We start from the raw sequence: 21897 nt of genomic DNA, 5'->3' as shown, positions 1-21897 counted from the left end.
GGATATGATGTGGGGAGTCTCTTTTTTTTTCCATATCCTTTTGTAATTATGTCACTCTCATTTTTTTCTACAAAGTGGATTTTTGTTTGTTAATCATAGGTGGTACCACCATGGCTAGGAGGAAGGCAGCGCAGAACAATACTGGTCGTAAAGGGAAAGCAGTTTGTAAGCGTCACCATGTATGTGTTTTTGAAACCATGTTTTTTGTGTGTTTTAATATTGTAGTAGTCCAAGGAAAATGCAGTAGTTGCATGAGATATATTGTAGGTCAGTGAATTTTTATGATGCACCTGTTATCCATGTTATAGTAGTATGATTTGTAATTAAACAACTTTGGTAGTAGCGTGTGAATAACGATGCATCTGATGAACCTGGTAGCCATGTTACACTAAGCTGGTAGGTAAAAAATTTTAAACTATGGTAGGTGTATGATTATGGTTTGTTTTATGTGCAATTCATTTTCCTTGTAGCCATGTTATACTAAGCTGGTAGGTAATTTTTAAAATATGGTAGGTGTATGATGATGGTTTGTTTTATCTGCAATTCATTTCCTGGTAGCCATGTTGTACTAACCTGGTAGGTATTTTTTTTTTAAATATGGTAGTTGTATGGTGATGGTTTGTTTTATAGGCAATTCATTTCCTGGTAGCCATGTTGTACTTACTTGGTAGGTAGTCCAACAAATATGGTAGGTCAATGTGTCTGATTTTTTTATGTAGCTGTTTTGTTTGAATAACATGGGAGCCATGTTATAGTAATCTGGTATATACTTTTGAGGAACATGGTAGTTCAATATGTGATGGTGCATCGGCCAACTTGGCTAACCTTGGTGGTCGGGGCCGTGGCCGTGGGCAATATCAGGAGCAGCAGTATCAGTACCGTGATCAACAGTCTGATTACAACCAGCGGAATTATGAGCGCATCTATGATTAGCGCAACAATCGTGATGGCTATGGTGGTGGCCGAGGCAACGGCGGCCGAAACCAGCGCGGCGGGCGCAGCAATGCCGGTCGCAGTAATGATATCTATCAAGTATCTGGCAAGGAGGATCACATTGCTCTAAACTGTTGGAAGAGATTCCGCAAAGGCTATGTGGGTCCTGATAAATCAGTTGGAGCAGCGTATGGTGGATCCTATGGTGTTGATACGAACTAGTACAACGACTCTGGTGCAACGGATTATGTCAGTGAGCTAGAGAAGCTGCAAGTGCGAGATCGATACAATGGGAATGAGAAGATTCACACGGTCAGTGGTACAGGTATGGATATAAGTCATGTTGGTCATTCTGTTTTTCATACCCCTACTCATGATTTGCATCTTAAGAATATTCTGCATGTTCCCAAAGCTTCCAAAAGCCTTTTATCCACTAGTCGTCTAACCAGAGATAATCATGCCTTTGTTGAATATTGGTCTAATTCCTTTTTTGTCAAGGATCAGGACACCAGGGAAATCATGCTTCAAGGTAGATGTGTGGATGCTCTCTACCCCTTGCCGCTTACATCATCTTCATCCACTGGTCGGCAAGCTCATGGTATCATCAAGTAATATCCCTCGCTTTGGCATAGGCACCTAGGTCATCCATCCTTGGCGGTGGTTCATCAAGTGCTTCGAGATAATAAAATTCCTTTCAGTGAGTCAGTACAAGAGTCTGTGTGTGATGCCTATCAAAAGGCCAAGAGTCATCAATTACCTTATCCTAAGTCATCAAGTGTTTCTACTTTTCCTCTTGAACTTGTGTTTTCTGATGTTTGGGGCCCTGCTCCAGCCTCAGTTGGAATATATAAATACTATGTCAGTTTTATTGATGATTATAGCAAGTTCACATGGATTTATCTTTTGAAACAAAAATATGATGTGTTTCAGAAATTCCATGATTTCAGCACCTTTTTGAGCGACTCTTTGATAAGAAAATTATTGCCATGCAGACTGACTGGGGTGGAGAATATCAGAAACTCAACTCCTTCTTTCAGAAAGTAGGGATTTCACATCTTGTTTCTTGTCCACATGCACATCAGCATAATGGTCCAGCTGAGCGTAAGCATAGACATATTGTTGAAGTTGGGTTGTCTCTTCTTGCCTATGCATCCATACCTCACAAATTTTGGGATGAACCTTTTCTCACGGCGGTCTGCTTAATTAATCGTCTCCCTAGTCGATTCATTGACTCCCAAACCCCTCGAGAGCGTCTCTTTGATGATAAGGGTGATTATTCTTTTTTGCGCACGTTTGGATGTGCATGTTGGCCCAATCTTCGCCCATACAATAAGCGTAAGCTAGAGTTTCGTTCTAAGCAGTGCGCGTTTCTTGGCTATAGTCCTCTTCACAAAGGCTATAAGCTAGTGTTTAGATATCTCTACTGGTCGCGTGTATGTTTCACGTGATATTGTCTTCGACGAGTCTGTTTTTTCCGTTTGCATCTCTACACTCTAATGCTGGTGCTCAATTAAAGGCCGAAATTATTTTTCTCCCGTCTAATTTGCAACCTCTTCATTTGCATGATCATGGGGGATAAGAATTACAGCCTGACAATGACACTAATCCTGCTTACCCTGCTGTTGCTGAGTCATACGTGCAAAATCTGCTGAAAATTTTGCTCCAGGGGAGTCTTTTGGTGTTGTTTCATCCACAGGCACATGAATCGGAGAGGATTCTCCCGCCCAGACACCGGCAAGATTAGCTTCGGGATCAGCGTCGTCAGCTTCTAGGCCTGGCACGGTCCCCTCTCGCGTGGCGTCCTTGCATTCGCCAGCATCCTCTTCGGCTAGACCCCGCAGCGCATCTTCCCCTGCGCGCACGTCTGCGTCGCCCGCTGCTCCCGATGTCCCGCTTGGCTGAGCTCCAAGCTTCATTCTATTGGTTTTTCCGCCTCTAAGGCTGGTACTTCTCTGTTATTCTACAACAAAGGGGGTGTCTATATTTATGCTTATCTATGTTGATGATATTGTTGTTGCAAGTTCATCAGAGAAGGCTGTTGATGCTTTACTTCATGATCTTGGCCTAGCGTTTGCTTTGAAGGACTTGGGAGCATTGCACTATTTCCTTGGCATTGAGGTAAACAAGGTACATGATGGTATAATTCTATCTTAGGAGAAATATGCAAATGAATTGTTGAGCCGGGTGAATATGAAAGATTGCAAGTCAGTTGATACTCCTTTATCCTTGTCTGGAAAACCTATCTGTGACAGATGGTGAGACATTGAGTAGTGAGGATTCTACTCGATACAGGAGTATTGTTGGATCTTTGCAGTATATTACACTGACCAGACCAGATATTGCTTTTTCTGTGAACAAGGTTTGTCAGTTCCTTCATGCACCTACCGCAGTTCATTGGACAGCTGTGAAACGAATTATGAGATACCTTCGTGGCACAATATCTCTTGGACTAAGTTTGAGTAAATCTTCCTCCACTACAGTCAGTGCTTTTTCTGATGCTGATTGGGCAGGTTGCCCAGATGATCGACGATCTACTGGAGGATTTGCAGTGTTTCTAGGGTCAAATTTGATCTCTTGGCATGCAAGGAAATAAGCTACTGTTTCTAGTTCAAGTACAGAGGCTGAGTATAAGGCTCTAGCTAATGCCACAGCGGAGGCTATATGGGTGCAAAGTTTACTCAATGAGTTGGGGGTGCCGCAAGATAGGACGGCATGTTTATGGTGTGATAATATTGGAGCTACATATCTCTCAGCTAATCCAGTGTTTCATGCTCGGACAAAGCATATTGAAATAGATTATCATTTCGTTTGTGAGAGAGTAGCTCGTAAGCTTTTGGACATTCGGTTTGTTCCTTCAGGAGATCAAGTGCCTGATGGTTTCACAAATTCACTATCCTCAAGACAGCTAGTTGTGTTTCGTCGCAATCTTAAATTAGATAAGTTATGATTGAGGGGGAGTGTTAAACATCCTGTATAGCTAACTGTAGTTTGTATAGGTCTCCTGTACTGTACCGTGTAGAGGTAGAACTCTTGTAAACCGATGTAATCATGTCCATATATATACACACACTAGCGACCCTGTTAGGGCAACGCTTCCCATATGTTTTGATAAGGACAAAGGAAAAACTATTAACTAGGCCGCTATTGTCGCCACCACAAACGAGGTGCCACTACAAAACCCTGCTAAAATCCCCAACTCAAGTAAACAAGAACTCCATTTGGTAGATTGGCCCTCGCGTACTCCCAGGGCAGAGGAGGGGCCTGTAGTATTTGGAGAGGAGCGAACAATGGAAGACCTAGCTGACTGCGTGTTTATGGCTACTTTTGTACTGGAATGTGGAAAACTTTGGTTTGCGGGTTTTTAAATTTTGACTTGCAAATGTTGCAACTGGGGCATCAAATTGCCCTTTTGTGAGGATGGATTCTATACTTTTACGCTTTTGCTAGGTATCGGCTGACTAGGAACTTACTTGGAGCTTGTTCGACTCCTCTACCTTGTATCAGTGCGCTGAGATTTGCGCCCTTGGCCCACCTTATGTACTTCCCACCTCATCTCTTCATGGTTTCCCTTCTTCCATCGTACGATGCAAAAACTTACGGGGGGCGCTAGGGATCGGATGCCGACAGATAGCTTCCCATCGGACTTCTTTTCCGACGTAGGATTTCTTTGCTTCGTCTGTCCGATGATCCAGAAAGTAGAGTGGGCCAGGGTGTGGTTTGCATGTAGCGATTTGCTTTCAAGTCACGCCAGAATCGGCATTAACTAGCAATCTTTTCTGGTAACTACGGCGCTAATGACGTGAGATTCCCATTGACTACTCTGATTTTATTTATATATCTTGTATATTTGGAAACTAATTTCAGATCTTGTTAGGAAGCAAATCTTGTTTCTTGTTACCTGTGTTTATCTAAATAAAATAAAATTTGCTTCTAATGCAACTTAACTCAATTTTATTTTCAGAGGTAGGATAATTTTCTTCCACACTGAATAAAAATCCTTTGATTCAATAGAAATTTTGTTTCAATAACATCCTACTGTAGCTTCGATCAACGAAACCTGCTTCAAACAATATGGCTTTGTTTGGAGCAATAATAAAATCATTTTCATTATCATAATTAGACATCCTTGGAACGAATCAGTATGTGCATCTAATAAGTAAAAAAAATGGTTTACTACATTTGATGCTTCATCGAAAATAGGATCAAGCTTCATGGCTTATCACCAATGCTTCAACACCAAAAACTAAAAATGGATGAAGCATGCTTCCTTCATTTCTTGCTTCAAAAAATGACCGACAACAAAATTACATAACTAAGAATTATATTTGGAATACTATATTTAGTGTTTCATACAAAATTAGATAAATCTTCATGGCTTATCACTCAATGCTTCAACACCAAAAGCTGAAAGATGCTTTCTTCATTTCTTGCTTCAACAAATGACCAACAACACCAGAATTATAGAAGACCAACACACATGTAGTACAAGTTCATGCCCAGGTGTACCACCACACTGCAAAACAGCCTTTCATCATAGAATCTGGCTTGGCGTCATACATTGTATGGAGGTGTGATCTGCAAAGTAAAATGTCAGTCCTATAGAGCGGGCAAAGCAAAAAAAAAGTCGCCTAGCTTGGACAGCAGGACATTCAGTTCATACCCCACTTCGTCGTGCAGTCCTATGATGATCCAGAGACGGCATCGATGATCGAACGGGAGGCTAGAGCTCAGGGAGCATCAGGTCAGTACGAAGATTACTATCCAACGGCTCAAGTCCTAAACAAGTATAGATACGGATGTGATCTCGTCAAACCTGGCGAGCTCGCGCGTTTAGGGACTCAGATGCGAAGGTTGCATGAATGGTACCTGAAAGCCTGTCGAAGAGGTGATCGCTACCTCACGGTGTATCTTAGAGATGAGCATTACTTCCGGGGGGACGAGGAGATAAACCTTGAGTTAGAAGAACTGTTTCAGTTATTCAATCAAGACGCCCTCGGCAAAGCTGTCATCAGTTGCTACCGCATGTAAGTGATTTATTTATGTAATTAAGTCCGTAGCTCAGCTCATTCATTTGCACTAACAATTATCCTCACTATATTCTTTGTGTACGCTATATATTAATTATGCAGAATGAAGAAGCTCGAATGCAAGAGGCAAGCTCCACGAGCTAGGGTTCATTGACCCAGACACAGTTCATGAAGTTACGGTTCTACAGTACCCCAAGGACACAGAGGACAACATACTAATGTTTTTAGTGAAGCAAGCAAACAAAGAGGATATATTCTTTCCCTACAACTTCAAGTGAGTGTTATATATAACATACATTATGCTTGTGCAGCTTTCACTTTATTCTCGTAATCATTGAGCTATGCTTGTGCAGATTCCACTTTATTCTCCTAATCATTGATCTTCACAAAGGAGTCGTAAATGTCATGGACTCAAAACGTAAAGAACATGCGGAATGGGTGGACATGGCTGCCATCCTCCGGAGGTAATTTCAATCAATTTCGTATTGGCATCTTCATCTGTTCTAATTCGACGATATCATCAACTAATCAATAACTCATTTACTCATTATTTTTTGTCGGGCAGGGCTTGGAAACGGTTCATCAATACTTGTTCGGGTAAATGGAAACCGGAGCTTACATTTAAAGATTACCCCGTAAGTAGTACTATATATATAGCTATGTCCGTGAAACTCTATGATATTTACTTTCAATACGATGCTTGATTATTAGTTTGATCGAACTATTTGTTCGTAAAGTGTATGAGGCAGGAACCCGGGAATAACTTATGTGGATACTAAGTCTGCAACTTCATTCGTGACATGGCCTGTTCCAGGGGTGCGGATGCCGCTATACTCCACACTCGTGTACGATAACAAATTTTCACAATTAATCTTAGTACCATCAATTGTATTGAGTTCCATTCATATATATATATATATATATATATATATATATATATATATATTGATCTCCTTTTTAAATATAGATGATATGCCAGCGGGACACTCTCATAACGGAGGATCGCATATGAGCAATTCAAGAGGAAATCGCGGGATTCTTTCTTACCGAGGTCATTGCCCCAACTGGAGAGCACTATGCGAAGGTCATAGATATTGAGCAACTTCGTAAAGCCTAATAGATTTAGTAAAGAGATCCGACTAGCTTTATATTGTAAATATGCATGCATTACGTGTACTGTTGACGATGTCTATGTATTCACGACGATTTTTTGTGGTTTCTTGAATGATATATGCATTGCTGAAACTCTGCCGCGGCAGAGAAACGGTGCTCCACCCTAAACCTGTGCCGCGGCAGAGAAATAGCAATTTTCTGCCGCGGCAGAGAACCTCCAGGCCCGGTTCGTACCACGAACCGGGACCAAAGGCCCTCCACCGCGAGCTCATTGGCCGCACCACGTGGCGACACCTTTGGACCCGGTGCAACTTTGAACCGGGACTAAAGGGGGGACCCTTTAGTCCCGCCTTTTTGGTCCCGGTTTGAAAACCGGGACTGAAGGCCCAAACAAACCGGGTCTGTTGCCCCGTTTTCCACTAGTGATAACTAGCAGCATGAGGGCAGTATCAGAATTACAATGGTACTAAAAATGACTATAACAAAAATCAAAAAGGAAGAAGCATGGTCGTAGGTAGCAAACTATGTAGACCAAAGAAAAACGTATATTGTACATATGAAGCATGGATATTTTCAAACAAGAGATTATTGCTATGTCAACATAAATCATCTATATTAGAAGCATAGAAAATTCATATACCCATTGCAGGAGATCAATGCTGTCTTAACACAAAATCATTTGTATTGGAAGCACACAAATTTTATATACACTATACCAATATTAGGGATTTCAGATGTTGCTATCTCAACAGATCAATCGTGTGGTTGTGTACTTATGTGATGAAAGTTAACCAGCTAATGTTACTTTACAAAGCTTTACAAAGAATTGAAACCAAGATTGGGAACCTAGCTAGGTCAGCTGCAGTTACCTACCCGGTTCGAGTGGAAGCAACCTTCGATCCACTGCTTCATGTGGAGCGTAGCTTGGTCAGCCCGGCTATGCCGCCTCCGAGTCTAGACCGCCGGCCGGCGGCGGTCAGGGAGTCCGCAGCAACAACTCTCCGCGACTGTGCGCAAACAGAGCTTGGCTCTGGTGGTTAGGTCCCTTGTGGTGGAACCAGCCCACCCAGGTTCAAGTCCTAGACTTGACATGGGTGTTTGCATTTACCTGGATTTATTCCAGGATTTAACCGGCGCTATGCTTTCAGGTGGTAGGTGACGTGCCCGTCAACGGCGAGGCGCCGGTGGTGACTTCGTCAACCTCAAGATATGCCGGCTCAGTCCCTCGGAGGTGCTCATAGGGGTAGGGTGTGCGTGCGTGCGTTCATAGGGGTGTTTGTACGTGCGTGTTTGTGAGCGTCTGCGTTGTACTGTGTTCTCAAAAAAAAAACTCTCCGCGACTGTGCGGCATGCGTGACAGCGCAGTGCCCGGATCCCGTTGAGGCGCAGGTCTCTGTTGGGTTTGCGGCGGCGGGGAGATGATTGGCGGCGCGACGGAGAGAGCAGATGCAATGCCATCAGATCGATTTGGAGAGATGCAGGCATAATTTTTGGGAGCAATCTGGGGGATAAGCTAGCAAACAGAAATTTGGGGCAGGAGGTGCGGCAAGGTGCGATGTTATGGGCCAAAAAAATCATGGGAAGCATTGATGCAGGGGCCGTACGATGTAATGGGAATGGGTGGCGTCCGATCAGTCCGATGTTTTGCTTCCCGTCGGCCTGCGATGTGTAGTATTTACCGAAACTTATTGAGAGAGGAGTCGGAGAGATAATCAAGTCGAAGTAGAGATGAAAGGTATGGCGGTGAACCGACATAGGAGGTGGTAGCATCATGCAAGCCGTGGCAAGCAGGACATTGGTTAGGTCGGGGCTTGCCAGAGGAGGAGAAGAAACCTAACAACGCCAATGACGTCAACCGGAGCGCTAGCTTAAATCTCCGTCCCCCGAGAGGAAGGCAGATCCATATTTTCATTCTGCGTGCCATGACAAAAGGTATGCCATGAAGAAGACATGAAAATAAAATTAAAGGAAGCGGGATCACAAATCACCAGTGTTGAGTAGAATGCCAAATGTATCCGGAGAATGCGGATCATGGACGGATGCATGGAACCATGGTGGCTGTTTAGTGGCATTTTGGACGAGAGCCTGCATCATCAAAGCAGAACTCAGCAAAACACGTTCTAAGAGCATCTGAAGTGTGGAAAGATATCTGTACCAGCTCTAAAATAAAAAAATTCAAGCTGAGATTTGCTTTGTTCTCTTCCTAGTGTTTTTACTAGCCTTTCCTCTCTAAAACGAAAACAGATGGAGGACATGCGGTTCACAGGAGTTCCTAGTGTTTGTTCATTCAGATTCAGACGTCCAGGCCCAAGATCGGAGTAACCCCTGTCAGATGACATGATCAGCGGAACGTGAGCGGCAGTCCGAGGACGGCAACAGCAGGCGCTCACCGCCACCACCCCTGTCCGAACCGGCTGGCCGCCGTCCCTGATTTCTTGTTGACTTGGCCCAGTGATAACTGGACTCTACGAACCAATCGCGAAACGCAACAACGCAAGGTTTTGTTCTCTTCTGTTGGATGTATTCTGTAGAATGGTGGGCTGTAGGCACGTGACAACATGAGCTCATGCGCAAGCACTGACCTCATAAGTTGCTTGCCCACGAACAGAGCACGGGGCCTCACTCTCGCGCCTCCACACAAGTCACAAGTACCGTCGTCGCCGATCGAGTGTCGATCTCTGATCGAGATTGTACATCTCGAGCTAAAGCGAAAGCCACACGAAATCCATCGCAGGTCAGAAAAGAGAGGACAACAACATGTCTCCGCGGCCGCACTTCCTCGTGCTCACCTACCCGCTCCAGGGCCACATCGCGCCGGCGCTGCGCCTCGCCAGGCGCCTGCTCGCCGCCGCCCCAGACGCGCTCGTCACCTTCTCAACCACCGAAGCCGCCCACCGCCGCATGTTCCCCGCTGACGCACCTAACAACCACAACGACGACGGCCGCCTCGAGCTCATCCCGTTCTCGGACGGCACGGAGACCGGGTACGTGCCGACCAGCGACCACGCCGCGTTCAACGCCTACGTGGCTGGCTTCCATGTCGCGGGCGCGCGCAGCGTCGGGGAGCTCGTGGACGCGCTCGGGGCGCGCGGCCGCCCCGTGACCCGCGTCGTGTACACGATGCTCCTGCCGTGGGCTGCCGACGTCGCGCGCGACAGGGGCCTGCCCTCCGCACTCTACTGGATCCAGCCCGCCGCCGTGCTCGCCGTCTACTACCACTACTTCCACGGCCACGCCGGCGTCGTGGCCGACCACCGCCACGACCCGTCCTTCCTCGTGCGGCTCCCGGGCCTCCCGCCGCTGGCCGTCCGGGACTTACCGTCCTTCATCACCGACTCCACCGATACCTCCGACTTCTTCCACTCCATCTACACCACCACCCGCGACCTGTTCGACGCCCTCGACCGTGAAACCCCCAAAGCGACGGTTCTTGTAAACACATGCGAAGAACTCGAGGCCGGCACGCTCGCCGCCTTGGGAGCGTACGACGTGCTCCCGATCGGCCCGGTGCTCCCCGCCGGCGACGAGGCCGGCCTCTTCAAGCAGGACGACGCCAAGTACATCGAATGGCTGGACGCCAAGACGGCCAGCTCCGTGGTGTACGTCTCGTTCGGGAGCCTGGCCAGGATGGCCAAGGAGCAGCTCGACGAGCTGCTGCAGGGCCTCGAGGAGAGCAGGAGGCCGTACCTCTGCGTCGTCCGGAAGGACAACAAGGCGGAGCTCGCCGAGGCTGAGGCGCGGATCAAGAACGGCATGGTGGTGGAGTGGTGCGACCAGGTGCGGGTGCTCTCGCACGCGGCGGTGGGCTGCTTCGTCACGCACTGCGGCTGGAACTCGGCGCTGGAGGCCGTCGCGTGCGGCGTGCCGATGGTGTGCGTGCCCCAGATGTCCGACCAGCGGATGAACGCGTGGCTCGTCGAGTGCGAGTGGCGCGTCGGAGCGCGCGCAGAGGTGGGGAGCGACGGCGTGCTGCGCGCGGCGGAGGTGAGGCGACGAGTAGAGGAGGTGATGCAGGGGGACGCGCGGGTCGCGGCGGCGGAGTGGAAGCGTGCGGTCGTGGAGGCTCTTGGGAAAGATGGCTCGTCAGATCATAATCTGAGAGCTTTCATGGAATGCATCACTAGTGACGTGCAATGACAAAATTAGGTCATGAATGAGATTATTCAGACTAACCTGCTGCAAAGAAGGGAAATCATTCGCCTCGCAGATCTTATTCCCACTTAATCACTCCACCGAAAAGGTTGATTCGGCAGTTTTCACTGAACTTTGCTGAGAGGTGTTTTAAGCTTCATGCTTGTATAGTTGTCTGGTCTAGGAACTCATGCGGAGATCCAATCACCGAGAATTTGCATCGCCATGATCTGGCCGGTCTCCAGACATACGGCCTACCAATCACGTTCTTAGAGCATCTCCAGTCGCGTCCCCCAAACCGCGCCGGATCGAGCGTTTGGGGGACGTGTTTTGTTCGTGCCGCGTTTGGGGGACGTCGCTCCCCAGCCGCGTCCCCCAAACGCCGCCCCCAAATGAATATTTGTGCACGAAAATAAAGGTTTTCATTCAATTTTGATTATATATTACAAAGTTTGAATGAAAACGGCTAGATTTCATCTAAACCTAGACTACCGACCGCCCGGCGGCGCGTTCGACGGCCCCGCCCCGTCGTCGCCTCCCCTACGCCGCAGCTCCTCCTCGCGCGCGCCTCCTCTCCTTGCGTTCGGCGGTGGCCGGACGGTGCCGCTCCCGCCGCGCGTCCTCCGCCGTCCCTCGCTGCGCCGCCCGGAGGGAGAGCTCGATGGCGCGACGAATATGCGCCTCTTCGAGGGCACGGGCGTCGTCCCGGAGCTTCTTCTCCGACTCGAAGGACTCGACGAGGGCGCGTTGCTGATCGGCCGTCTCGTCCGGGTGCGGGGCGTCGTCGTCGGACCAGTCGAACTCGTCGTCGTCGTCGTCGTCGTCCTCCACCTCGGTCTCCTCCGCCTCGGCCTCCTCCTCCTCCATTGGCGCCTCCTCCTCCACATCTGTTGGCGCCTCCATCATCGCCGTCGCAAACGCGTCGGCCGCCGCCACTCGCTCCGCCCGCCTCCCCATAGCGCCGTAAGTGCCGCCTCCCGCTGTCGACGCTCCTCCGCCGTCGCCGTCGCTGCGGAGCTCGATCGACTCACGCCGCCGGCGCTCGATCGAGTCATGCCGTTCACGGAACAGCGCCGCCGCTCATCGCGCCGGCGCCGGCGCTCGTCGGCCCATCGCTGCTCCATCTCCTCCCGGTACCGGCGCCGTCGCGCCTCTTGTCCCGTCGAGGCGTCGAACGCCGCAACGGTGTCGCACTCGCTGCTCCTCGCCACGCTGCTGCCGCCGCGGCCTCCTCGGCTGCGGAGGCAGGGGCGGAGAACGCCGCTAGATCCGCCGCCCTGCTGCGCCTCACGCCGCCGGCGGGCCTCCTCCTCGAGTGCCTCCTCGAGTGCCGCACGCCGCTGCCGGCTCGTCAATGGAGGAGACGGCGGTGGAGGGAAGTGGCCATCGCCGGGGCGGTTCGCCATTGCCACCGGTGATGGAGGAGACGGCCGTGGAGCGACGAGGGCTGTGTTTGTTGCCGGCGGGGTGTGGTGGCTACCATTGATGAGCCGGGAGACCTTTTATAGACGCCGGCGTCGGGAAGAAAGCGCGGAACGGACGAGAAGAGGCGGGAAGATCGCGCGGGAACGGGCGGTGGCGTGCGAACGCCGGCGACGCGTGGAGGCTGCGCGGCACCGACGAGACGTCTCGCCTGCCCCTCCGTCGCCATTAAGGCAAAGATGCCGCTGCGCGCGGACAACTTCCGTCGCGAGGTAGGCGACGGTTAGGTTTAAATTAACCGTGCCGGCCGACGCGTCGGCCCCGCCACTCCCCGCCTCGCTTTCGTTGTGTCCGGCGTCCCCGGAGCGTCCCCTGTGGGACGGGGACGGGCTCGGGACGCCGGACACCGTATCGGGCCGCGCCGGACAAAAATGGGCTTTGGGGGACGCGGCTGGAACGCTTTTTGTCCGGCGCGCCCCAAATCCCTTTGGGGGACGCTTTGGGGGACGCGACTGGGAGATGCTCTTAGTTCTTCCAACAAATGTTCTTTAGTAGACTAGTCACAATGGGAAGTATCATATATTTGTATCATGTACATGATAGTAGTTTATGATACTACCCCCACAATGCATAGTATCATAAGATAGTATCATAATATCATCATATTTAATGTTTTGTAGAATCTCAATGTAATTGTGTGTACATGATGTATTTGCTATTAAGGTTTCTAGTTTTACGTGCTATGATACGGTATCATATTATGATACTACACATATTTCTCACCTCATTAATTGATGCGCCACATCAGATTTTTTGCCAACATGGCATGCATAATACTACTTATGATACTCCCATTGTAACTAGTCGTAGTAGTATTGGTTAACACCCATTCAAAATAATAAATAGTAGGGGATAAAGCAGAAATCTTGCATTGAATTTGTAGTAACTTTTCCTCTCACTTTCATAGAAAATCTTGCTTAGCTGGGCTACAAGAGAATAATTCATGTTTAGAGTCTTGCTGATGGGAATTAGAGAAATCGGGAACAAATTTGGACTATGTAGATGCTACCGCAGCTCGGCTTTCTATGTGTTGACTCGTAGGGCGGATCTAGAAGGTGCTCACTGTGGATCTTACTACAATAAATCATGGCATCAATATCTTTCCAATTTTGCTACTCTGTGATTACTTATGTAGACGGTAGTACTAGTAACATTTGCGTGATAATAAAGCTGGGATGGCAACCAATAAATGAGCAACCAATATGTGTTCAATGGTATAGTAGGAAGATATCTAGCTTTCAATTGACAGCATACAGTACAGTAGATATTTTCTTTTGTTTGGATGGTATAGCATGCTGCGTTTACTATTAGGTCATGATATAAGTCAGGGTAGCCTTGCTAACTTTCCACAATCACTTTCCATGCTTTCACATTCATACAAGAAATGTAGCCATTGGAAATACGAGAGAGAAATATAAGAGAAATAGAGTTTCAGTCATGTAGGTAGGAGCGAGAGGGATCGGAAACAGAGGTTGCATGTGTGGAAGCAAGAAGTGTCAGTCCGTTTGGATGGGCACCAAAGTTATCACTCCCAAAAGACTGGTCATCCGAGTGTATCTTAGACATAGTTTGGTTAGGCCATCTACAATGCGGCATTCCGGACCAATTTTTGGTCCGCCTGAGTCCTGATGCGCCGGCCCGTGGACAGGAAAAATGTTTCGGTCCTGATATGGATGGTAGTGGCCCCAACGGCGGCCACCAAATGTCCGTGGCCGCAATATGATAAAAAAAAAACCATGAAAGTTGGCGCCGCTTGAGTATCCCATCTTAAAATAAAATTGACGTGCTAATGTGATGGAGAGGGCACACGTAGGCTAATATGCAAATGTAGCCGTCCGCCAACGAAATCCAGCAAACCCTAACCGAATGGAAATATTCTACACAAATCGTAGCCTACATCGTCAAGATGGTGTGGTTCGTGGAAAAAAAATTATTCAGATTGGCAGCGTCGCCAACACCAACGAGGCGCCACCATTAAACCTTATTAAAAGCCTCAACTCGAGTAAACTAGAACTCCATTCGATAGATTGGTATCCCTTACTCCCACTCCGGTGGAGCTGACAGAGGAGGGGTAGGGGTGTGGTGCGCCCAAAATATATCTCTGTAGAATTTTGAGAGGAGAGAACTACGAATGATCTATATCTGATTGCTGTTTATGGCTACTTATTTTATATAGTGGAATGTGGGAAGCTTCGGTTTGCAATTTTACAACTTTTTGACTTCCAAATATTGCAACTAGAGCATCAAATTGCCTTCCTCTAAGAGCATCTCCAACAGGCGCGCTATATCGGCCGCGCTGCAAAAAAACCGCCGGTATACCGCGCGCGGGAGGGAATCAGGCGCTCCAACAGGCACGGTAAACGGCGCGGCGCTGTAAATATTTTAGAGCGTGTGGCGTTTTGCACAAACCGGAGCGGCATATTGATGACCCACAAGTATAGGGGGTGTATCGTAGTATTTTCGATAAGTAAGAATGTCGATCCCAACGAGGAGCAGAAGGTGTTGACAAGCAGTTTCGATGAAGGATTCCCTGTAAATGCTCACGAGACAAGTATTCGGGGGTTTTGATGTAACAGTTGAATAAAGTACGAGTAAGTAAATTGCGAGAGTAACAATTGTAGCGAGTGGCCCAATCCTTTTTAGCACAAAGGACAAGCCGGGTTGTTTACTTATAATGACCAAACGTTCTCGAGGACACACGGGATTTTAGTCTAGTGCTTTCGCTACATACGGCTATATAATCTTCATTGTTATGATAAGTGTTGTGTGGGTGAACCTATGCTAATGTACCGCCCTTCCTAGGACTAATACATACTTGTGATTATACCCCTTGCAAGCATCCGCAACTACAAGAAAGTAATTAAGAATAAATCTAACCACAGCCTTAAACTGCGAGATCCTGCTATCCCTCCCGCATCGATATACCAACGGGGGTTTAGGTTTCGTCACTCCGGCAACCCCGCAATTGGCAAACGAGTACAAGATGCATTCCCCTAGGCCCATAAAGGTGAAGTGTCGTGTAGTCGACGTTCACACGACACCACTAGAAGAATAACACCACAACTTAAATATCATACCATTGAATATTACTCAACCATAGTTCACTACTAACAGTTAGACTTCACCCATGTCCTCAAGAACTAAACGAACTACTCACGAGACATCATATGGAACATGATCAGAGGTGATATGATGATGAATAACAATCTGAACATAAAACTTGGTTCAATGGTTTCACTCAATAGCATCAACAACGAGTAGAAATCGATACCGGGAGAGTTTCCCCTATCAAACAATCAAGATCAAACCCAAATTGCTACGACGGTGACGATGTCCAGCGGTGGAGACGGTGGTGATGATGGTGGAGATGATGATGATGGTGATGGAGATGATGTCCAGCTCAATGACGGTGACGATGGCGTCGATTTCCCCCTCCGGGAGGGAATTTCCCCGGCGGATTCCTGCCTGCCGGAGAGCTCTTTTCTCTCTGGTGTTCTCCGCCCCGCAGAGGCGGCTGTAGCTCTTCGCGACGTACCCTCCGTGGCTTCCTTCGTCATCTTGAAAAATAGGATTTTTGGTATAATTTCCTTTCACAGTTGATCTTCCGAAATATTGCGTTCTGACGGTGCTTTTTCCAGCAGAATCCTGGCTCCAGTGCTTGATCCTCCAATAATGATGAAACATGCAAAATAGATGAAATAACATAAGTATTGTGTCCCAATATGAAATATATCAATGAATAACAGCAAATTATGATATAAAATAGTGATGCAAATTGGACGTATCAACTCCCCCAAGCTTAGACTTCGCTTGTCCCCAAGCGAAACTGAACTCGGTAAACAGGACCACATGTTTATGGAGTGAAGAGTCGATAAATAAAATACGGACAAGAAGCATCATATTCATTCACACAAGATATTCTAGTAAACAACTTCCTCATATAACTCAACTTGAAACAAGTATAAAGTAATCACAAATAAAGGTGCATAAGAAATCATAGTTGGTGATGGCAAACTTCGTTTCTTGGTCAGAGAACAATTAATAGATTATATTTATCTCATTGAGCAGCGCTCTCATGTTAAAGTTTATAAGGCACAACTTGCATACTCAATCATAATGGTCTCCTCATGATCATTGATAACTTGCAAAGTTATATTCATTCAGATAAAACTTGTACTAAACAAGGAAGAATAAAAGACATGATAAAGCAAATCACAATATAATGGTTTGATCACAACCACTCAAATGCTTGCTTGAGATGGAGGGAAATAGGTTTACTGACCCAACATAAAGTAAAAGACAGGCCCTTCGCGAGAGGAAGCAGGGATTAAATCATGTGCTAGAGCTTTTTCAGTTTTGAAATCATATAAAGAGAATAAAAGTAACATTTTGAGAGGTGTTTGTTGTTGTCAACGATCGGTAGCGGGTACTCTAACCCCCTTGCCGGACAACCTTCAAAGAGCGGCTCCCATATTATTTTCATTTTATGTGGCACTCCTTCCAACCTTTCTTTCACAAACCATGGCTAACTCGAATCCTCGGGTGCTCGCCAACAATCTCATACCATGAAGGAGTGCCTTTTTATTTTAGTTTTATTATGATGACACTCCCCCCAACCTTTGCTTACACAAGCCATGGCTAACCGAATCCTTCGGGTGCCATCCATCAATCACATACCATGGAGGAGTGTCTAATTAGGTTAATTAGTTTGGGACTGGGAATCCCATTGCCAGCTCTTTTTGCAAAATTATTGGATAAGCGGATGAAGCCACTAGTCCATTGGTGAAAGTTGCCCAACAAGATTGAAAGATAAAACACCACATACTTCCTCATGAGCTATAAAACATTGACACAAATAAGAGATACTAAGTTTTGAATTGTTTAAAGGTAACACATGAAGTATTTCCTTGGAATGGCAGAAAATACCATGTAGTAGGTAGGTATGGTGGACACAAATGACATAGGTTTGGACTAAGGTTTGGATGCACGAGAAGTATTCCCTCTCAGTACAGGTTTTTGGCTAGCAAGGTTAATTAGCAAGCATAAGAGTTGAGGGAAACAAACAAATATACATGTGATAGAAACAATCATGCATCTTCCTTGTAAGCACAAACAATTTTAACTTCAGAATAATAAACTATGAGCTAACAAGAAAGAAAGACAATGAAACAACTACATGTATTTCTCTTTTCTACTTAAACCTCAAAGTGTTGTTGCTATTGACCAATGCTAAGTTTGCCAAAACCAAATAGATTTATTCTATGCTCCCAAAGTGATACCAATACTAACAACAAGGTAAATCATATAATAGAGAGTGCAAACTAAAATAAGATGTGCAATATGTAAATGATAAGACTTCTCATTAATATTCCATAACGATAACTCACACCAAGGGATACATAGATAACCATCTAAAGGAGAGATACTTCCAAACTGCAACCCATCTTATATGATAACTTCCCTACTCATGATATGACACTACTTGACAGTAAAAAGTAAAAGATAGTGATGATGTGATACCGCGGCACTCCCCCAAGTTTGGAACAAACCAAGGGGATGCCAATACCGATGATGAGTTACTCCTGCGGCGATGGTGGTGATGAACTCCCGTCATCAGACTTCCAAGGAAGAGGCTCTCCATCAAGAAACGACATCTTGGTCTCGGGAATCCTGAAACTAGCAGCACGGCTTATGTATTTAAACCTGTTTTCATACTCACAGTTCTGTTCTGAACGTCATAGAGTTGTGCTTGGAGCTTGTTGGTGGTGTCGTGAAGTGAGAGGATGTCGCCCCAAAGCTTTGCAGTTTCCTTCTCATGTTCAGCAATGAGTTCAGACACAATCCCGTGGAAGATATCCACCTCACACTCAGCCATCTTCTTGTATTTGAAAACTTCTTGTTCTAGCTTCTCCATCCTGTCTTCCAAGCTTCCTTCTCCTTTAGGACCCTGGACATCCTTGATCTGCAGTTCTCCTTCAACGAGCAGCAACTCCTTGGGGTGCATCCTCAGCTCCTCCATGTACAAGTTGCCAACATCCTTGCAGGAGCTGTCCTTCGGAGTTTCCGACGAAGACATGATGGCCCTAGATCCGAAGCAAATCCTGGCAGAAACAGCTCGAAACAAAACACGTCAAGAAAATGATATACGGGCCTCCAGGGGTCCGGGGGATTATATAGCAAAAAATTTCACGACAAAAGGAAAGTACCAGATCGAACCAGGGTCGGAAAGGGGCGACGAGGCGGCCAGACCATAGGTCGGCGCGGGCCCAGGTCAGGCCGCGCCGGCCTATGGTGGCACACCCTCGTGCGTCTTTTCCACTCCGTTTCGATCTCGTAATTTTTCATATTTTCCAAAAACAAGCAAAAATATTGTTCGGAAAGTAAATTGCGTACTTTTCATTACCGATCATCGTTACCTATTCAAAGTCGAGTTCTGGCGGACTGTCAATTTGCCCTTTGATGAAAGCCTCCGGTGTTTCCACTCGAATAATATCAACATCAACATTATAGGAATCACCTAAGATATAATGCTTGAGTCTTTGTCCATTCACCACTTGCGTGGCATTGCCTTGGAGAGAGCTAATTTTAATTGCTCCTGAACGATACACCTCCTCGACAACATATGGTCCTTCCCATTTCGAGAGTAATTTCCCCGCAAAGAATCTGAGACGAGACCGATACAATAGGACTTTATCCCCAATATTAAATTCTCTTTTGATAATCCTTCTATCATGCCATTTTTTAACTTTCTCTTTAAAGAGTTTAGCATTTTCATAAGCTTCACTTTTCCATTCATCTAGAGAACTCAATTGCAACAACCTCTTATTACCGAGCAAGTTTAGGATCTTTATTTAATTCTCTAACGACCCAATAAGCTTTGTGCTCTAGTTCTAAAGGTAAATGACAAGCTTTCCCATAAACCATTTTATAAGGTGACATTCCCATGGGATTTTTATAAGCAGTTCTATAAGCCCATAGTGCATCCTTCAATTTACTAGCCCAATTCTTTCTAGTTTTATTAACAGTCTTTTGCAAGATAGATTTAATCTCTCTATTTGATAATTCTACTTGCCCACTAGTTTGAGGATGATAAGCGGAAGCAATTCTATGATTAATACCATACCTAGCAAGAGTTTTTCTAAAACCTCCATGAATAAAATGAGAACCTCCATCGAGTCATAATATATCTAGGCACTCCAAATCTAGGAAAAATAATGTCTAAAAGCATTCTTAAAGAGGTCTCACCATCAGCACTTTTTGTAGGTATGGCTTCCACCCATTTAGTAACATAATCAACGAGCAACAAGTATATGAGTGTTACCTTCGAAGACGGAAAAGGTCCCATGAAGTCAAATCCCCAACAATCAAATGGTTCAATAACAAGAGTATAATTCATAGGCATTTCATTACGTCCGGAGATATTACCAACCCTTTGGCATTCATCACAAGATAAAATAAACTTTCTCGCATCCTTGAAGAGAGTTGGCCAATAAAAACCTGATTGTAGAACCTTTTGCGCGGTTCTTTCTCCGGCGTGATGTCCTCCATAAGCACTATCATGACATTTACTCAATATCTCTTGTTGTTCATATTCGGGAACACACCTTCGCAGAATACCATCCACTCCTTCTTTATATAAGTGTGGGTCATCCCAGAAATAATGCCTCAAGTCATAAAAGAATTTCCTCCTTTGCTGAGCTGAAAAGGTTGGAGGCAAGTACTTGGAAACAATAAAGTTAGCATAATCAGCATACCAAGGACTGTCTCGCGAACTCACCTTTATCGCAGCCAATTGTTCATTTGGAAAACTATCATTAACAGGAACAGGATCATAAGCAATATTTTCCAATCTAGACAAATTATCAGCACCTTTCCTATCTACAATATGTAAATCAAATTCTTGCAAAAGAAGTACCCATCTAATAAGCCTCGGCTTAGCATCTTTCTTTGTCATAAGGTATCTAATTGCAGCATGATCGGTATGAATCGTAACTTTTGAATCAACAATATAAGATCTAAATTTATCACAAGCAAAGACTACAGACTAATAATTCTTTTTCAGTTGTAGCATAATTTCTTTGAGCAGACATCAAGAGTTTTACTAGCATAATGAATAACATTCAGTTTTTTATTTACCCGTTGTCCAAGAACAGCGCCTACAAGAAAATCACTAGCATCACACATAATTTCAAAAGGCAAATTCCAATCCGGAGGTTCAACTACAGGAGCAGTTGTTAAGGCTTTCTTTAGAGTTTCAAAAGCTTCCTTACAATCATCATCAAAAACAAAAGGTACGTCTTTTTGAAGAAGATTAGTAAGAGGCTTTGAAATCTTGGAGAAATCTTTAATAAATCTCCTATAAAACCCAGCATGACCAAGAACACTACGAATACCTTTAACATCCCTCGGATAGGGCATCTTCTCAATTGCTTCAACTTTAGCTCTATCAACTTCAATACCTCTCTCGGAAATTTTATGTCCCAATACAATTCCTTCATTAACCATAAAGTGGCATTTCTCCCAATTAAGAACAAGGTTAGTTTCTTCACATCTCTGCAAAACTTTATCAAGGTTTCGCAAGCAACTATCAAAAGAATTCCCATAGACGGAAAAATCATCCATGAATACTTCCACAATACTCTCGCAAAAGCCATGAAAAATAGCAGACATGCATCTTTGAAAAGTAGCAGGAGCATTACATAAACCAAAAGGCATACGCCTATAAGCATAAGTTCCATAGGGACAAGTAAAAGTGGTTTTCTCTTGATCTTTAGTTTTAACAGCAATTTGTGAAAACCCAAAATAACCATCAAGAAAGCAAAAATGAGTATTTTTAGACAATCTTTCTAGCATTTGATCAATAAATGGTAAAGGGTAATGATCTTTCTTAGTAACTTTATTAACTTTTCGAAAATCAATGCACATTCTATACCCTACAACTACTCTTTGAGGGATGAGCTCATCATTATCATTAGGCACAACGAGTCATTCCTCCTTTCTTGGGAACGCAATGCACAGGACTAACCCATCTACTATCGGCAATAGGATATATAATACCAGCCTCAAGAAGTTTTAATACCTCATTCCTTACCACCTCCTTCATCTTCGGAATTAGACGACGCCGATGTTCAACAACGAGCTTTGCATCATCTTCCATATTAATAGCATGTTGGAAAATAGAAGGAGAAATCCCCTTCAAATCATCAAGAGT

The 21897-nt window shown here is 45.6% G+C and overlaps 1 protein-coding gene across 1 annotated transcript; it reads left to right on the top strand.

Annotated features, from left to right (window-relative positions):
* The first annotated feature begins 9830 nt into the window (after positions 1-9830).
* LOC124683821 (UDP-glycosyltransferase 75C1-like) lies at positions 9831-11279 on the top strand. The gene has a single exon (XM_047218263.1). It carries the CDS (start codon positions 9831-9833, stop codon positions 11208-11210), a length of 1380 nt encoding a protein of 459 aa, XP_047074219.1. The 3' UTR covers positions 11211-11279.
* Positions 11280-21897: the final 10618 nt, after the last annotated feature.

Source organism: Lolium rigidum, chromosome 1, assembly GCF_022539505.1.
Source record: "Lolium rigidum isolate FL_2022 chromosome 1, APGP_CSIRO_Lrig_0.1, whole genome shotgun sequence".
Lineage (NCBI taxonomy): Eukaryota > Viridiplantae > Streptophyta > Magnoliopsida > Poales > Poaceae > Lolium > Lolium rigidum.
The sequence above is the reverse complement of the archived record's forward strand: the minus strand, read 5'-3'. Positions and strand labels throughout refer to the sequence as shown.